This window comes from Brassica napus, chromosome A6 (assembly GCF_020379485.1).
Source record: "Brassica napus cultivar Da-Ae chromosome A6, Da-Ae, whole genome shotgun sequence".
NCBI lineage: Eukaryota > Viridiplantae > Streptophyta > Magnoliopsida > Brassicales > Brassicaceae > Brassica > Brassica napus.
In genome coordinates this window covers 15,052,979-15,072,721 of record NC_063439.1, presented here as the reverse complement: position 1 = coordinate 15,072,721, position 19,743 = coordinate 15,052,979, and the positions used below count along the sequence as shown (strand labels likewise).

General features: G+C 35.2%; 2 protein-coding genes and 2 non-coding genes across 4 annotated transcripts; 2 read left to right on the top strand and 2 right to left on the bottom strand.

The window, feature by feature from the left end:
* The first annotated feature begins 2,907 nt into the window (after positions 1 to 2,907).
* Positions 2,908 to 2,994, top strand: TRNAS-GGA. The gene has a single exon. It is a non-coding gene; the product is annotated as a tRNA-Ser (tRNA).
* A 2,919-nt stretch (positions 2,995 to 5,913) lies between these two features.
* Positions 5,914 to 5,986, top strand: TRNAF-GAA. The gene has a single exon. It is a non-coding gene; the product is annotated as a tRNA-Phe (tRNA).
* A 1,435-nt stretch (positions 5,987 to 7,421) lies between these two features.
* On the bottom strand, positions 7,422 to 10,210 carry LOC125609952. The gene is made up of 3 exons (XM_048781580.1): positions 10,005 to 10,210; positions 8,614 to 9,920; positions 7,422 to 8,320 (listed from the first exon to the last, which is right to left on the bottom strand). Exons 1-3 carry the CDS (start codon positions 10,208 to 10,210, stop codon positions 7,422 to 7,424), a joined length of 2,412 nt encoding a protein of 803 aa, XP_048637537.1.
* A 3,797-nt stretch (positions 10,211 to 14,007) lies between these two features.
* LOC125575766 (ATP synthase subunit beta, chloroplastic-like) lies at positions 14,008 to 16,440 on the bottom strand. Its single transcript, XM_048734832.1, has 2 exons — positions 14,464 to 16,440; positions 14,008 to 14,398 (listed from the first exon to the last, which is right to left on the bottom strand). The coding sequence occupies exons 1-2, from the start codon at positions 15,941 to 15,943 to the stop codon at positions 14,052 to 14,054; spliced, it is 1,827 nt and encodes a 608-aa protein (XP_048590789.1). The 5' UTR covers positions 15,944 to 16,440; the 3' UTR covers positions 14,008 to 14,051.
* Positions 16,441 to 19,743: the final 3,303 nt, after the last annotated feature.

Genomic DNA, 19,743 nt, shown 5'->3' with positions numbered 1-19,743 from the left:
ATGCTTAGAATTTTGTTCTCTTCTATCTCCCATCCATTCATCCATTTTCTTTAGTTATTCACTAGAGCAATTATGATCTGGAAGTCGATCTGGGGCAAGTGTTTGGATCTATTATGACATATCCATAGGGTGCTCAACGGACCCCCCCCCCCTTTTTTTTTATTAAAAAGCGTTTTCGCACCTTTACATTAGTATTGGTACACAAATAATTTTTTTTATAACCTAATCTAGTGTATTCATATTTCAATTATAAGTTCCGAAATATAGCCTATTTTTTATGTTTTAAATAGAGGATATTATCCTATTTCAATAACCGCTTATTAGTCATTCTTAAGAAACATTCTAGTATTGATATTTAGTCATTTTTAAATCTCTTTTATTCGTTTTAATAGTCGAAAAGAAAAAAATAGAAAATGCTAGATATAGATATTATAGATATTCTCATATTCATGTACTACTTATCCCTAGAGAATACCAGATTAAATAGAACGATTTGAGAAAAGGATATAATAAAAAAATTTTATGGGATTGGTTATTCTGATAGAAAAAAGAATATGGTTTATTTGACCGAGAGGGCCAAGAAACTAAAAAACAATTAATAGTAAAAACAAATAAAGATATATTATAGAATAAAAAAAAAGAAACAAAGAAAAAGTTCTTATTCGAAGCGCCTCGTGATCGTCAACCAATTATGTGCTTCAATATAATTACGAGGAGTAAGCGTTATAGCCAGTTTCCAATACTCGGCGGCTTGAGCAAACCAAGCCTCCGCCATTTCAGAATCTCCTTGCTGAATGGCCTGTTCTCCACAGTCGGAATAGGCGGGTCAATTCCCTCCCTGAGAACCGTACTTGAGAGTTTCCTACCTCACACAACCAACTCTTTTGTTTTGGTGTACCAGTTTTTTTCTCTTTAACCTACTTTAACTTTATATCTAATTGAATGAGATTTCTTATAGATATTCATTCGGTTTTTCTTGGATTAAACAAAAGAGAGTAATTACATGAGTTTCAAACTTTCGTTTTGATTTAATTAATATATTATTAATTAATATTAATTAATATATTAATTAATCTAATAATAAGTTTTATGTTTTCTCCTACCTTCAGAAAAAAAGGCATGTCCACTGTTATTAGATATTAGAATTTTCTGAAAGGTAACTATCCCGCTTTCATATATAAATTTATATAGAATCGTTGAAAAAGACTTTTTTCATACTTCATAAAAAAGAAAAAGACTTACTGTCTTTAGGATCTGATGCTACACCGTTGCTCAATACCTTAGGGGATCCACTCTATTACATAAGTAGATTCCTAAGATTTATCTCATATTATGATATAAATAAACAGCTCTTTTTGTATCGGTCCAAAACCTTTCCAGTTGATCTTTACGGTGCTTCCTCTATCAATTAAATCTTTTTTTATCCATAGAAATAAAGTATTTAGGCATATCTAGTCTTCACTTCATATTTCGATCCATGAAGTTTATTTATTTGCTACAGCTTATAAAAAATCGTTTTGGACGATGCTTATGTAGAAAGCCTTTTTTTCTAGTATTTCATTGACTAGCTGTTCGTTCTTTTTTTCTATAGTGGAGATAGTCGCACGTAATGACAGATCACAACCATATTATTAAAAGCTTGTGGTAAAAAGGGGTTTCGTTCTAATGCCCGAAAATAATATTCTAAAGCTTTGGTATATTCCCCATTCCTTGTGTGGATAAGGCCTATATTATAGAGTATATAACTTCGATCATAGGGGTCAATTTCTAGTCGCATAGCTTCATAATAATTCTGTAATGCTTCTGCATAATTTCCATCAGATTGAGCCGACATCCATTACGGTCGTCATTCGCTTTAACGAATTCTCCGTTTCAGAACCGTATGTGAGATTTTCATCTCATACAGCTCCTCCTTTAGGTGCATAATGAAAATAATAAATATATGGATATGGAAAAATTTGATGTCATTATGAACTAAGCGGGGCTAACGTTTTTACAAGAAATCCCTAGCCAACATTCTTGTAAAAGATCTGTTCTTACTACCAAGTGGATTCATATTCATACTAGATAAAAATAAAAAAAGGAAACTCTAACAATTTCTTTGTTCTCAACGCCCCTAAATTTCCAGGAATTAGTCACTTCAACAGTCTTCAATAATTATACGGGTATCCAAAGTACGGACAAGATGGATGTTTATTGTTCCAACCATTTTAATTAGTCCCAATCCCAAAGAAGAAGAAAGAAAAGGAATCTTTTTGAAGAAAGTTTTCGTGTTGTTGATTTCTCGGCATAGTGCTTCTTCCCCTGTGCCTCCTATTCGTATATTATATTAGTCTAGTAGGATTGATCTGTAATACGGGAATCGTAGGTAAAAAAACCTTTTGCTCAATACTAGAATTCATAATTGAAGCATCTAAGGCTGCACTAATCGTGGATACATGACAGAAGGGATTGCTTTTTTATATTATAAACTTCACCTTCAAAAGCGTAAATTTTTTTTAATACTCATTTTTTTCTATTCCAAATCGGTGAGAAATAGAAAAAAATGATAATGATAATCAAATCGCACCATTAAGTAAATGCCTCTTTTTCTCTGGAAGTTGTCGGAATGACTCGTAGTAAGATATCAGCTACAATTGTAAAGGTTTTATCAATAAAATTTTCATTTATACGCGATCTTGGCATAGGTAGTAATCCATTCTATAACTCTTTTTATTTCCTTTAACTTTTCTCTTGTGAGAAAATTTTCTCACAAACAAAGGAATTTTATAGTACGAATTAACATAAAAGCGGACTCGTTTTTTATAAAAAAATATTCTATCTACTTCCAATTTTTCCGATCAAAAAAGGTATAGTACGATGAATAACTCGCTATTCACCCAGGTACTCAGTCATAATCCTGATGTCGGAGAGATGGCCGAGTGGTTGAAGGCGTAATATTGGAACTGTTATGTAGACTTTTGTTTACCGAGGGTTCGAATCTCTCTCTTTCCGTAGTTTCAACTAAATAACCAATCTTACGTGATTGACCACAACGTATCAATCAAATAAAAAAAATAGATATAAAATCTACATTTCTTTGCTATGGAAAATGATGGGAAGAGCAAACAAGGAATCCAAACCTCCCTACCAATCGATGATACATGAATAGGAAAAAGATTCACCGACAAAATTCCTTACCTTGTCCCTTTTTAGTTTTAATCAAAAAAGCGGGCAAAGGGGAGTTGTCCGAACTCTTGTTTTTAGTGATTTTTTTTTTACTTTACTTAGGTTATTTAAGTTTGGTGAGAATAATATTCTACGACAAGCAATTCATTTATTTTCAAACAGACGCATTTCCTCTCTATTATTTGATTGACTAACCCTTCATATTGGAATGTGTGAAGAGTCAGATGGTTTGGCAACTCCTCGGGGGCATGACTCAAGAAGATTTTGAACCAAAGTTCTAGAGTTTTCTTCATCCTTCACTGTAATAATATCTAGGGGTTTGCATCGATAACTTGGTATATCAACTATACGACCATTAACTAAAATATGCCCATGGTTAACTAATTGGTGTGCTTGAGGAATAGTCAAAGCCATACCCAACCAAAAAAGGATGTTATCCAAACGCATTTCAAATAATTGTAATAAAACTTGACCCGTTGACCCCTTGGCTTTTCCGGCGATACGAACATATTTAAGTAATTGGCGTTCTGTAAGACCATAATGAAAACGCAATTTTTGTTTTTCTTCTAAACGAATACGATATTGAGATTTTTTTCCGGAGCGTGATTGGTTTCTAAGATCGCTTCCTGCCCTAGGCCTTTTACTAGTTAGTCCCGGTAAAGCCCCCAGACGGCGTATTTTTTTAAAACGAGGCCCTCGGTAACGTGACATAAAGACTCCTTTTTTTATTGAAATTGTACAAAAACTAAACAAAATTAAAAAAACTGAACTAAATGATAATGATAAATAACGTAAAATCCACTCCAATAAACTATTTGAATACAAAGAGTCAGAAGATATATTCTCTCAATATACAGATTTTTTTTTATTGTATATACAATATATATAAATCAATAAATCACAAAAAATTTCCTTTATTTTCTTCATTTATTTTGCCAAGATCTAACCCTTTTACCCCAATATATATTCCTATATGGAAGTTTATATAACATAATATAAATGGCGTGGTAACTCTTGGAAAAAGATGAAAGATGTCTTTTCAATCTTTTTTTTTTTTGAAAGTACATTAAAAATCATGTAAAAAAATGAAAAACTATGTAAAAGCCAGCTATCGGAATCGAACCGATGACCATCACATTACAAATGCGATCCTCTAACCTCTGAGCTAAGCGGGCTCAACTAAAATAGTGTATACAAATTCACTAAACTACTAGATCGTATTAATTAACTATTCTATTCATATTTTTCCTTATCTATTTATAATTTATCATATTTTTGATATTCTAGAACAGAATATTGCTCAAATAAATAGTGACTATCACTAAATAAATAAAACAAAACCTTAATGAATTAATATAATATAGCAGTATATCGACTTTCTGATTTTGATTTCATGAGTTTCTAAATAAGAAAATTTTAATTAGACCGGAAAGCTTTTTTTTAATGTTAAATGATATCTGATTTGAAATTCTTGGTTTTTTTGTTCTAACCTCATGCAATTATTATTATTTGATACTTTTTCTCTTTTTTTATTCTTTATTATTTTACAGAATTACTTTATTATTTTATAGAATTATTAGAATGAATATTCGAATATTCATTTCAAATATAATTTTTTAGAATTATTCGAATTTCAAATCTACGAAGTAGACTTATAATCTTTTTCCATTGCACATTGTAGAATTCTAAGTTTCAATAATGATCATTAATTTCTTTTCATGGAAGTAAAAAAAATGAATCGACCGTTCGACTATTTCTTAAAATTGAAGACAACTATGAGAAAAGGAAGAACATATATATGTTCTCTATTATATAACAATTTTGAATTGCAAATACAAAAATGATAGAATCTTTGTTGATTAAACTGAATAAATATGGATGAGGCTAAAAAAAAATGCAAGAAGATACCAAAGAAATAAAATAAGTATCTGTATGTAATGAATTCCACGTCATAAGAAAAAGTGGAAAGACATCATAATGAGATCCTAATCTCAAAGCAAATAGGGGGATATGGCGGAATTGGTAGACGCTACAGACTTATTTGGATTGAGCCTTGGTATGGAAACCTACTAAGTGATAACTTTCAAATTCAGAGAAACCCTGAAATTAACAATGGGCAATCCTGAGCCAAATCCTGGGTTACGCAAACAAACCAGAGTTTAGAAAGCGGGATAGGTGCAGAGACTCAATGGAAGCTGTTCTAACAAATGGAGTTCAATCCCTTGTGTTGAATCAAACGATTCACTTCATAGTCTGATAGATCCTTGGTGGAACTTATTAATCGGACGAGAATAAAGATAGAGTCCCATTCTACATGTCAATACTGACAACAATGAAATTTATAGTAAGATGAAAATCCGTTGACTTTTAAAATCGTGAAGGTTCAAGTCCCTCTATCCCCAACCCTACTCCCTAAAAAAGTCTGTTTGACACCTTACCCTTTTTTTAGTTATTCAAGAATTCATTGATCTTTTTTCATTCATCCGACACTTTTACAAACTCGAATTTCTTTTTTTATTATATACAACTCTTGTGGGATATATCATACATATACAAATGAGAAAGAACTATCAATTTGAATTATTTCGAATCTAAATAATTTTTCATTCTAAAACTTAGAAAGTCTTCTTTTCGAAGATCCAATAAATTCCCGGTCCAAAACTTTTTTCATTTACTACTTTTGCGTTTCTTTTAATTGACATAGACCTAAGTCATCTCATAAAATGAGAATGATACTTGGTAATGGCCGGGATAGCTCAGTTGGTAGAGCAGAGGACTGAAAATCCTTGTGTCACCAGTTCAAATCTGGTTCTTGGCATAGGGCAGAGGACTCAAAATCCTCGTGTCACCAGTTCAAATCTGGTTCTTGGCATAGGATTGATTAATTTTGATAAGTTTATAGTCTTCAAATTAAACGTATCTTTAGTAAAAAAAGTGCAATAATCCTTTACCCCCCTCTCTTTTTTGTTCATGTTGTGGATCCATCCGTTCAAAAAAAAATGTATAAGACTTTATACCAAATACATATTCGAAAGGAAAGTTCTGGTTGAAAGAATAAAAAAAAAAGTAAAAAAAAAAGATCTATATCTATCTATAGTATCTAGAAGGGCAGAAATACCCCCAAGATTCATTAGATTAGATACAATAGAAATATAATTTTAACCCCCCCCCCCCCCCCATTTATTGTATTGCTTTCCAATCTTATTTATTCATTCCAAGTTTTTTTTTTTTTTTTTGACGTCGAACGGCCATTCTATTTCTCAAGCTTGAGGTGGTCTGGGTAACCAGACCGGAATAGAACAACCAATGAAAAGTAACTCTTTACGAAAGCTCCTAGCAGTCTTAGCTAAAAAATCAGGAAGCTGATTGCGTACTCGTGGTACATGGGTGATTTTGAAATCGGGAAAACAAATCTGCAGCGTCTCTATCTTCTCCAGCTCTGTCGCAAATCTTGGCCACTCCTGGGGTTCATTTATCATTGCAATCAGCTCATTGCAGTCAGTTCCAAAGCTCTGGCACGGCGAGTGTTGAAGCATGTTCTCCATCGCCCATCGCAGCGCTTCTACCTCCGAATGCAGCGCTGATTCACATCGAGTGAAGTTTCGTGTTCCCATAAGTTGTATGTCCTCCCTACTATGCATCCAGACCCATCCACATCCACTAAAGCGGTCAGAAGCTGTCCAAGATCCATCTAGTAGACAGATATTACCCAAGCTTAAGACTTGGTTTGCATCATTATTGGTAGCCTGGATGTGTGGCGGTATCGTCTCATTCGCGTTAAACCAGGCTTGACATTCACTCTCTGCGTATCGAACGAGTTCCAAAGGGTCTCTGTCTATACCCCTGAAAAGCTTATCATTGCGAGCCTTCCAGATATACCATATTAGCCAGGGATAAGGATCCCTGCCTTGGTCTGGTGCAATGATATTATTCTTCCTCCAGAAAAGATAGTCCATGTTTGTGTAAACGCTTGCCACTGGGAATAAACCTGGACTTGTAGGTGTTGCCGATAAAGACCATACTTGCAGGGCTGGAGGGCATTCAAATATTGCATGAGTTACAGATTCCTCTATTTCCCCACACCTTGGGCAATAATTATCGCACCGCATATTACGTCTTACTAGATTCCTCGTTACTGCTACCTGTCCCGTTATCAATTGCCATATAAGATGGCACATCTTCCTTGGCGCTCGTAACTTCCAAGCAAAGGCTTGAAGTTTAGTGATACTTGGCTCTAGTATTTCCTTTTCCTCTCATTGCTTCAACAGGTTCTGAGCAACCCAGTATCCAGATTTGACTGTGTATTGGCCATTCCTCGTGTAGTTCCAGCAGAAAGTATCTCGGCGATGAGTAGAGCTTATGGCCATGCTGCGAATGAGTGGTATATCATCAGGATGGACATAATCATCTAGTAGTCCTACATCCCACTCCTTTGATTCCTGATTAATGATGTCACTGACTCTCATGTTTAGGTGCATCACAGGCGCTATAGGTCTAGCTGGTCTAGCAGGTGTTTTTGGAATCCACGGATCCTCCCACACCCTGACATCATAGCCAGATTGAATCTTCTGTCTGATACCTAGCAGTAAAAGCTTCCTTGCTGCGGAGATGCTTGTCCACACATATGATGGGCTGCTAGTAGAGATCGCTCTCAATGGCGAGGTCATCCTATAATATCTCCCCCTTAATACTCGGGCAACCAGTGAATCAGGGTATTGGACCAGTCTCCATAGTTGCTTTGCCAGTAGTGCTAGATTGAACTCATGAATTAAATGAAAACCAATACCGCCCTCCTCTTTTGGTAAACAAACCTTTTCCCATTTCGCCCAGTGTATTCCTCTTTTTGGTGGATTCGAGCTCCACCAAAATTGTGCAATGGCACTAGCGAGGTTTTCACAAATCTCCAATGGGAGCAGAAACGTCGACATAACGTATGTCGGAAGAGCGAGTAAAATGGATTTGATCATTACTTCCTTTCCCCCTTTTGAGAGCCATCGACCAGTCCATCCATTGACTCTATGCATCAGATCATCCTTTAAAAATGCAAAAAGTTTACATTTAGAACCACTAATATCCTCTGGGATCCCCAAGTACTTTCCCATCCCTCCATCATTGTGTATTCCAAGTGTATCTTTAACCTCTTGCCGGGTGGCTGCATTAATCCTCTTACCAAAGAGTAAGGAAGACTTGTCAAAGTTTATACATTGGCCAGATGCTTTACCATATTTCCTGACTACTTTCATTACTTCTTCACATTCACAGGGCTCCGCCTTACAGAAGAAAAGGCTATCATCAGCAAAGAGAAGGTGGGATACCGAAGGACATGCGCGTGTAATACGCATCCCCGTTATCTTCCCTTGGTTCTCTGCATGATTGAGAAGGCTAACGAGCGCTTCCGTGCACAGAATAAAAATGAAAGGAGACAAAGGATCTCCTTGAGCAAACCTCTACCTGGAACAATATTCCCTCTTGGCTGCCCATTCATGAGAACTTTGTATTTGACCGACGTAATGCACCTCATAATCCAGGTGATCCATGTCTCAGAGAATCCCATCTTACGCATCACAGCTTCGATAAACGACCATTCCATCCTATCATATGCCTTACTCATATCCGTCTTGATGGCCATCCTCTTATTACGTCCACTCGGTTTAGTTCGTAGGGCATGAAACATCTCTTGAGCAATCATGATATTATCTGAAATCTGTCTTCCAGTAACAAAGGCCGACTGGGTTTCTGATATCAATCCTGGCAAGACTTTCTTTAGTCTCTGGCATAAGACCTTCGAGACGATCTTGTAGCTAACATTACACAAGCTTATGGGTCGAAACTGAGCCATATCATTAGGCTTAGTTGTTTTCGGGATAAGGCATATGTTTGTATCATTCAGACCATTGGCTATATGTCCTTCAAACAGGAATTTATTCACCATAAGAGTTAAATCCTGCTTGACTATATCCCAAAACTGTTGGTAAAAAAGTGCAGTCATCCCATCTGGTCCCGGCGCCTTATCTGGATGCATAGCAAAGAGAGCTAATTTAACCTCCCATTCAGAAATAGGAGCTGTGAGGCTGTCATTCATTGATCCTATGATCGTCGTAGGAACTTCAGATAGCGCCTCTTCAATGTCTTCTGGTGTAGATGATTCGAAGATTTGCCGAAAATAGCTAGTAGCAATGGCTACCAGGCCTTCCTCATCCTCAACTATGTTACCATCAACATCCCGAAGCTGCGTGATTTTGTTCCTCGCTCTCCTTTGCTTCGTTAAGGCATGAAAAAATTTGGTATTTTTATCTCCCTCTCTCAGCCAAAACACTCTACTCTTTTGTTTCCAGAACATTTCTTCTGCCTTAAGAGCATCAGAGAGTTCCTTCAACGCTGCTGCAATTTCCTCCGTCGTCGCATTGTCGTCTGCATATAAACCCTCAACTTTCTCCTTTAACTCCTCCACTAGCTTTGCCGAGTTGATATTGTGTTGTTTCCTCCACTCACTCAAGGCTTTTCGACAACTAGAAATATGTTCCATTATAGTCGCATTGGGGGGTAGATCAGGAGATTTCCATCCCTCAAGAATGACTTGCCTCAGTTCTTCATTGTCTAGCCATCTCCTATCAAATTTGAATTTCTTTGATCTTCTCGTTGGCTTTTTCAGTATGTCTGCAAGAATCGGACGATGGTCCGATCCCCATAATCTCAAGTACTTGGCATTAGAGTGTGGGAACTTCTCATGCCAATCAGCATTTCCTACTGCTCTGTCTAGACGACATCAAACAGTTACACGTCCTGCTCTCTTCCCTACCCATGAAAGCATGTCCCCTGTAAAAGGAAACTCTAACATCCCACAGTCTGTAAGGATTTGCTTAAAAGGTAGGAACGAGCTATCAGAACGCTGTCTCCCTCCTTCCTTCTCATTGTGATCCGTGATTTCATTGAAATCTCCAATCATGAACCAAGGTCTAGTTCTAGTTGTTGAGAAACGCGTAAGACGTTCCCAAACTTGATCTCGTCTTTCCAAAACAGGGTCACCATAAACAAACGTCATAAAGACTTTTATTCCATCAATGACTGCCTCAATGTCAATCATTCTGTTATTCGAAAATAAAACATTAACTTGAAATTCATCCATAAAAAAAAAGCTAAACCTCCGCTGAGACCAAGTGGCTCAACAGTAAACAAATGATCAAATCCTAAATTGGCCTGAATGTTTTGCAACAGCAGCCTCTTATTCATTCCCAGTTATGTGACTAAAGTTGACTAAGTTATATGCGCGATACAAAGTTCATAATGCATAACTCTTTTTTTTTTAGTTCATCCTATTGGTCGGCTTTTAGGAAAAAAGTATCTTTCAAATTGGAGATTAAGCTATCTATAATAATATGAATAAAACCTTAATTCTTCTGTTTGATTGATCTAAAAACGACTCGAATTCAAAATATTCCGCGAAGGTCCGTAGTTGTAGAAACTAAGGCTCATTTTTATCATTCAAATTTTTTATCATTCAATAAGCATCTTGTATTTCATAAAAACTAGGGGCAATATAATCCTTACGTAAAAGCCACCCTATCCAACTTTCGGGCATTAAGATCCATTTCAGCCGCGGATGGCTATCATAAGTGATTCCTAACATATCATAAGATTCCCGTTCTTGAAAATCCGTACTTTTCCAAACCCAGAAAACAGATGGAATTCTGGGATTACTCCTGTGAGTAAATACTTTTATGCAAAATTCTTCCGCTTGATTGACACCATATTCTATTCTCGTAAGATGATACACACTGGCTAAGAGGCCACCTGGTGCCACATCATAGGCACATTGGGAACGTAAATAATTGTAACCATATACATTTAACATTACAGCAATATAATGCCAATCTTCGGGCTTTATTTGTAAAGTCTCTGTTCCTTGGTAATCGAAGACCAACGATCTATGAACCAGCCCGCGTTTGGCTAGCCAAACGGACAAAGTGCCCTGTATCTTTTTTATTTCCCCCACACTTTTTTTATATAAATTTAAGTATTTCACATTTACCATGAGTTCTAATTTATGAAGATTTTTTTCTTATTCTCTCAAATCCTCCCTAATTAACTAATTCGTGGGAAGGTACTGGGCTTTTGTATTTAAAAAATGTTTCAACAGAGATCTCTGAATTAGATGATGGTGGATAGAGTCATTCCAGTCTGTGTACTGCGTACAACAAAAAACTTGTGATTGGTAGTAAAACACCGATTACCCTGTTGAGGTCTAATTCGATCCTTATAGATTTCTCTTGCTATTTTCTTACGAAGCTTTGTTATAGCATCTATAACAGCCTCTGGTTTAGGTGGACAACCCGGCAAATAGACATCTACAGGATTTAGCTTATCAACCCCTCGAACAGTACTATAAGAATCGGTACTGAACATCCCCCCTGTAATTGTACACGCTCCCATAGCAATAACATACTTTGGTTCATGCATTTGTTCATATAATCTCACTAAAGAAGGAGCCATTTTCATTGTTACTGTACCTGCTGTTAAATTAAGGTCCGCCTGTCTAGGACTTGATCTTGGTACTAGCCCATAACGATCAAAGTCAAATCGGGAGCCTATTAATGAGGCAAATTCAATAAAACAACAACTGGTACCATAAAGAAGCGGCCATAGGCTGGAAAGTCTTGACCAATTTGAAAGATCATTTAACGTAGTTGAAATAACTGAGTTTTTTGTTGTTCGATCAAGTACGGGAAACTTAATGGAATTCATAATTGTTTCAATGGTTTTTTTTTACTTTTTTTTATTGTTATTGTACAAGTATTCAGGAAACGAACTAAGACCATTCCAACGCTCCTTTTCGCCATGCATAAACTAAACAAAGAATTAGGATAAGCACGAAAATGAAAGCTTCTATAAAAGCGGATACCCCTAGTACATCGAAACTCATTGCCCACGGATACAGAAAAACGGTTTCAACATCAAAAACAACAAAAACTAGAGCAAACATATAATAACGGATTCTAAATTGTAACCAAGCATCCCCGATCGGTTCTATACCTGATTCATAACTAGAAAGTTTCTCCGGCCCCTTCGTAATTGGAGATAAAACCCCGGAAATTAGAAATGCCAAAACAGGAATAGCACTTGATATTATTAAAAATGCCCAGAAAATATCATATTCGTAAAGCAGAAACATAGACGAACTCCTATGAATGTGGAAAAAATACCCGCTTAGTCAATTCCAATCGGAGTGGATTGGGCAAGGTATATATAACTCTTGCGTCAAAACAAAAATTCAGGTTAATCGAATCATTTATTTTCGTTTGGTTGCTGTGGTAGACGTCTCCTTTTAAGATTTATTGATTGTAATCTTATTTTCAGTACACTTATTACTTAATATTTCCATGTTTCTATTACTAATAGTTTCTCATATTAATAATATAATATTAATATGATTAATAACTAGTAATTTTTTTTATTTCTGTTTCTTAAATTTGCTTTATGTTTTATTTAAAAATAAAACAAATTGATAAAAATATCTTCGTTTTTAAAATTATGACGTATCAAAAAATCCACTTACGACTATGAAAATGAATGAATAAAAAACGTTTATTCTAAATTATAAGTATCTATCTAGATATATCTATAGATAGTGATTGGATCCACTGAAATCAAATGAAATCAAATTTGGTTTTCCGTTTTATTCTGAACGACCCCCAGGACTTATGGTTTAGGGTCTGGGAGTTTTTTTATGAACCAACAAATTGAAAGTAACCAGTTAGAAATAAAGAATACAATAAAAAGTCAAAAATTATCCAATTATTTGGATTTGAATGTCATTTATTAGAATAAATTTATTAGTTAGGGCTATACGGATTCGAACCGTAGACCTGCTCGGTAAAAGAGCTCGAACTTATTATTATCAAAATGATTCGAACTCTTTCAAAGACCCAACATGCATTTTTTTTGCATTGGGCTCTTTCATTAACTGATAGAAAGATCAGTTAGTCTACCATATTTTTTCTTAAAAAAAAAGATAAGAAATGGTTCCAAGTACTCTGATTGATTATTTTTTAATTCTAATACAATACAGAATAACTACCAAAGTGTTTCAAAGAAGGGTTCTCTTGACGTAGGTTTGCTTTTGGTCTAGATCAACTTAAGTTAAATATAGTCTCTAACATCCTGATTAAAAAATCAAATATGAAACTTGCTACACCTTAAGGTTCATAGGACGAAAAGATCATTTTTGAGTTCCTTATACTCATTCTGCCTAGCATTAAGTAGACTGGGTATTCACCCTATCAATATCTCAAATCAATGATGGGTTCTATTAATTCCCTACCGAAATGGGGTACTTTAATAGGACCTAATGTCAGGCTATTGTTCTCCTCTTTTTCCTAAAAAAAAGTCATGGAGTAAGACATCGATTTATTAATAAGATCAATCAATTGGTTTGATTGCGTGATGGACTCCTCTGAAAAACTTTGGCGCACGTGTAAACGAGGTGCTCTACCTAACTGAGCTATAGCCCTTGTGTTTATGATCCACATTTTATCTTATCTTATCATGTAGATAATTTCTTGTCAAGATTAATATTATATGATCGAACATTATATCTCTTTCATCTCGTTGTTTATTGGTATTGCTTAGAAATAATATTGGATTTATAATCCTATCGATGTGATAAGTATCCCCGTGCCTTCTCTTTACGATGATAAATAACCTACTTAACTCAGTGGTTAGAGTATTGCTTTCATACGGCAGGAGTCATTGGTTCAAATCCAATAGTAGGTATAACTTATTAGACACCATGATCAATGGTGTCTAATAAGTTTTTGTAGCCAGCTTTTTTTTTTTTTTTTCTCGCTTTTGGATCCTATTTTTTTATACGTCAGCTAGTTACAAAATCAAATCGTATTGAGAGCCTCGACGCGTGTCCGAGCTCGTCTGAGAGCTAGATTAGCCTCAATTGTTTGTCTCTTGCCTTCAGCTTTTCTCAAGTTCGCCTCTGCTATTTCAAGAGTTTGCTGAGCTTCTTGTGGATCAATGTCACTATTCTTCTCTGCATCATTTACTAAAATAGTAATTTCATTATTGCCTATTCTAGCAAAACCGCCCATCAGAGCCATTGTTAACCATTGGTTATTAAGGCGTATTTTCAAAATACCTATATCAACAGCTGTGGCAATCGGCGCGTGATTTGGTAATACGCCAATTTGTCCACTATTAGTAGATAAAATGATTTCTTTTACTTCTGAATCCCAAACAATTCGATTCGGAGTCAGTACACAAAGATTTAAGGTCATTTCTTCAATTTACTCTCCATTTCTAAGTTCGTAGCCTTCGCAGTAGCTTCATCGATGTTACCCACTAAGTAAAAGGCCTGTTCAGGAAGAGAATCAAATTCTCCGGAAAGGATCAAATTAAACCCTCTAATTGTTTCCGCTAGCCCAACATATTTTCCCGGAGAACCTGTAAATACTTCTGCTACGAAAAAAGGTTGTGATAAGAAACGCTCAATCTTTCGTGCTCTTGCGACGGTTAAGCGATCCTCTTCGGATAATTCGTCCAACCCCAGGATAGCTATAATGTCCTGAAGCTCCTTGTAACGTTGTAAAGTTTGCTTTACTTGTTGCGCAGTTTCATAATGTTCCTCGCCAACGATTCGAGGTTGTAGCATAGTTGACGTTGAATCTAAAGGATCTACCGCTGGATAGATACCTTTAGCAGCTAATCCTCTTGATAGTACGGTAGTCGCATCTAAATGTGCAAATGTGGTGGCAGGAGCAGGGTCAGTCAAATCGTCTGCAGGTACATAAACTGCTTGAATAGAGGTTATGGACCCTTTTTTCGTAGAAGTAATTCTTTCTTGTAAAGAACCCATTTCGGTACTAAGGGTGGGTTGGTAACCCACAGCAGAAGGCATTCTACCCAATAAAGCGGATACCTCGGATCCTGCTTGTACAAAACGGAAGATATTGTCGATAAATAGAAGTACGTCTTGCTCATTAACATCTCGGAAATATTCTGCCATAGTTAAGGCAGTCAGACCAACTCTCATACGAGCTCCCGGCGGTTCATTCATCTGACCGTAGACTAGGGCTACTTTGGAGTCCGCAAGGTTTAGTTCATTAATGACTCCAGATTCTTTCATTTCCATGTAAAGATCATTTCCTTCACGAGTTCGTTCGCCTACTCCACCAAATACGGATACACCACCATGAGCTTTGGCAATGTTGTTGATCAATTCCATAATTAGTACTGTTTTACCCACGCCAGCCCCACCGAATAGTCCGATTTTTCCCCCACGACGATAAGGGGCCAAAAGATCTACTACTTTAATTCCTGTTTCAAAAATAGATAAGGTTGTATCTAAGTCTATAAAAGCAGGCGCGGATTTATGGATAGGAGATGTTGTGAGAGTATCGACAGGACCTAAATTATCAACAGGTTCCCCAAGTACATTGAAAATTCGTCCTAGAGTCGCTCCGCCGACTGGAACACTTAGAGGATTTCCCATATCAACCACGTCCATCCCTCTCTTTAAACCCTCGGTCGCGCTCATAGCTACAGCTCTAACTCGGTTGTTTCCTAATAATTGCTGTACTTCACAAGTCACATTAATTTCTTGACCAAGCGTATCTCGACCCTTAACCACCAGAGCATTGTAAATATTAGGCATCTTGCCCGGGGGAAAGGCTACATCCAGTACCGGACCAATGATTTGGGCAATACGTCCCAGGTTGTTTTTTTCACGTATTGAAACCGCTGGATCCGAAGTAGTAGGATTTATTCTCATAATAAAAAATATGTTCAATTTTGTTGCGAAATTTTTCGAATACAGAAAAAATCTTCGATAGTAAATTCATTGGTTAATTCAATAATAAATGGGAGTAAGCACTCGATTTCATTGGTACCACCCAAGCGAATATGCAATTCAATTTTTTACTTAATTAAATTTCAATGAAGGAATAGTCGTTTTCAAGCTCAACTAACCAAAACCTAGTTTTAAAATAAAAAATATATGAATAAAAAAAATTTTTGTGGAAAGTCTTTGATTTATTTGTCATAATAGGCAAGACTTTGTTTTATCTAGCCAATTCCGAAATGGAACTCTATTTATGATTCATTATTTCGATCTCATTAGCCTTTTTTTTTTCATATTTTCATTTTAGCATATCCGGTTATGCGTCCCATCGATATCAACCCCCCCTTGTTTTTCATTTTCATGGATGAATTCCGCATATTGTCATATCTAGGATTTACATATACAACATATATTACTGTCAAGAGTGATTTTATGAGATGATTCCGTACTACAATTTGGTGGCGGAACTTTAGGCCACCCTTGGGGAAATGCACCGGGTGCCGTAGCTAACCGAGTAGCTCTAGAAGCATGTGTACAAGCTCGTAATGAGGGACGTGATCTTGCAGTCGAGGGTAATGAAATTATCCGTGAGGCTTGCAAATGGAGTCCTGAACTAGCTGCTGCTTGTGAAGTATGGAAGGAGATCACATTTAACTTCCCAACCATCGATAAATTAGATGGCCAAGACTAGAAATTAGATTAGTAATTCACGTCCGTTTTATTAGTTTAATTGCAATTAAACTCGGCTCAATCCTTTTAGTAAAAAAAGATTGAGCCGAGTTTATCTAGTGTATATACTGTTTTTGATAGATACATACTTAATCTAGATATACAAAATCTGAAAAAAAAAGAAGATTAAACACAACTACACTTTTGTATTGTAGTGTCCACAAGAAATTCTATACGAAATATGGATTCTTAGGATTTTTTTATTCTTTTTTTAAGTTTCGTGTCAGGGCTTGAACCAAGTATCCCCACTTCTTCTACCCATTCTGCATGTTGTCCTTTTCTTTTCATTCCGTATTGGAATAAAAACTTTTTTTTTATATAGTATACGAGATTTTACTAAAAAAGTTCTTCATATCGCTTATATTCATAAGCGAAGAACAAATATTTCTTTTTTTTAATGAGAATTTTACACAATATAAGAAAATCCTTATTTTCATTTAGAATTGAAATTTATTAATTTCAATTGCTTTTACTTAATAATCTTAGCAATTAGCAATTGCATTGACATGCTTTGCTTACTCTGAATAGAAAATGAACTATTCAAATTTTTTTTTTGCATTTTTCAATTTTTTCATTGAATGACTATTCATCTATTGTTATTTTATTTTCATGTAAATAGAGGCCAGAAGCTCTATGGAAAAATCGTGGTTCAATTTGATGTTTTCTAAGGGAGAATTGGAATACAGAGGCGAGCTAAGTAAAGCAATGGATAGTTTTGCTCCTATTGAAAAGACTACTATAAGTAAAGACCGGTTTATATATGATATGGATAAAAACTTTTATGGTTGGGGTGAGCGTTCTAGTTATTACAATAATGTTGATCTTTTAGTTAACTCCAAGGACATTCGGAATTTCATATCGGATGACACCTTTTTTGTTAGGGATAGTAATAAAAATAGTTATTCTATATATTTTGATATAAAAAAGAAAAAATTTGAGATTAACAATGATTTGAGTGACCTAGAAATTTTTTTTTATAGTTATTGTAGTTCTAGTTATCTGAATAATAGATCTAAAGGTGACAACGATCTGCACTATGATCCTTACATTAAGGATACTAAATATAATTGTAATAATCACATTAATAGTTGCATTGACTCTTATTTTCGTTCTCACATCTGTATTAATAGTCACTTTTTAAGCGATAGTAATAATTCCAATGAAAGTTACATTTATAATTTCATTTGTAGTGAAAGTGGAAGTGGAAAGATTCGTGAAAGCAAAAATGACAAGATAAGAACTAATAGTAATCGTAATAATTTAATGAGTTCTAAGGATTTCGATATAACTAAAAACTACAATCAATTGTGGATTCAATGCGACAATTGTTATGGATTAATGTATAAGAAAGTCGAAATGAATGTTTGTGAAGAATGTGGACATTATTTGAAAATGACCAGTTCAGAGAGAATTGAGCTTTCGATTGATCCGGGTACTTGGAATCCTATGGATGAAGACATGGTCTCTGCGGATCCCATTAAATTTCATTCGAGGGAGGAACCTTATAAAAAGCGTATTGCCTCTGCTCAAAAAAAGACAGGGTTGACTGACGCTATTCAAACAGGTACAGGTCAATTAAACGGTATTCCGGTAGCTCTTGGGGTTATGGATTTTCAGTTTATGGGGGGTAGTATGGGATCCGTAGTAGGCGAAAAAATAACTCGTTTGATCGAGTATGCTACCAATCAATGTTTACCTCTTATTTTAGTGTGTTCTTCCGGAGGAGCACGAATGCAAGAAGGAAGTTTAAGTTTGATGCAAATGGCTAAAATTTCTTCGGTTTTATGTGATTATCAATCAAGTAAAAAGTTATTCTATATATCAATTCTTACATCTCCTACTACCGGTGGGGTGACAGCAAGTTTTGGTATGTTGGGGGATATCATTATTGCCGAACCCTATGCCTATATTGCATTTGCGGGTAAAAGAGTAATTGAACAAACATTGAAAAAAGCCGTGCCTGAAGGTTCACAAGCAGCTGAATCTTTATTACGTAAGGGCTTATTGGATGCAATTGTACCACGTAATCCTTTAAAAGGTGTTGTGAGTGAGTTATTTCAGCTCCATGCTTTTTTTCCTTTGAACAAAAATGAAATCAAATAAAACAGTTAGTTTATCATAATTAAACGAAAACCCTGAAAAATTCATTTTTCTTTAGAATCATTTTTTATCGATATTCTTGTTTACTACTCAGTAAACCTTTATCAACAAGATAAAAAGTGAATTTTTGCTTTCGGGAAGTTCAAATTCGACTAGAAAAATAAAACAAAGTTTTTTTCCTCTCTTGCTTGCATATGGATAGATAATTCAAATAGAGATATAGATCTATAGAGAGTCTTGCATCGTTTTGCATTTCCCGAAAATTCCCTGTTGGTGGATCAGATTCCAATCAATTTTGTATAAAATTTTAATGGAATAAAAAATTTTCTTTATTAATGACTATTAAAAGACAAAAAGAACAAAAAGAATAATAAATCTAACAGGGAGATTATGATAATACATCTATTTTATTTTGAAAGATTAATAAGTCCATTTATTTAGTTTGGCATTTCTTGTACCTATTTTTTTATTCTATTTCTAGTAGGTTCTATTATTTCTATTAGGTTGTATATTAGTATTCGATATATATTTACTTAAAGATACTTAGTATAATTATATAATATATATAATAGAAATAATAAAACTACAAGATATTCTAAGATATCTTTAGAATTCAGAATATAATAATAACAGGTACAAATATTAAATTGAGGTACCCCATTTTATGACAACTTTCAACAACTTACCCTCTATTTTTGTGCCTTTAGTAGGCCTAGTCTTTCCGGCACTTGCAATGGCTTCTTTATTTCTTCATATTCAAAAAAATAAGATTTTTTAGATCGGATGAGACTGAATCGTATAACTCCCCTTTTTATTTTAAAAACTTCGATCTGATAAGACCCATTTGGTAGAATATTGTATAACACATAGATTCCAACAAACATAACTAAAAAAAGTTTTTA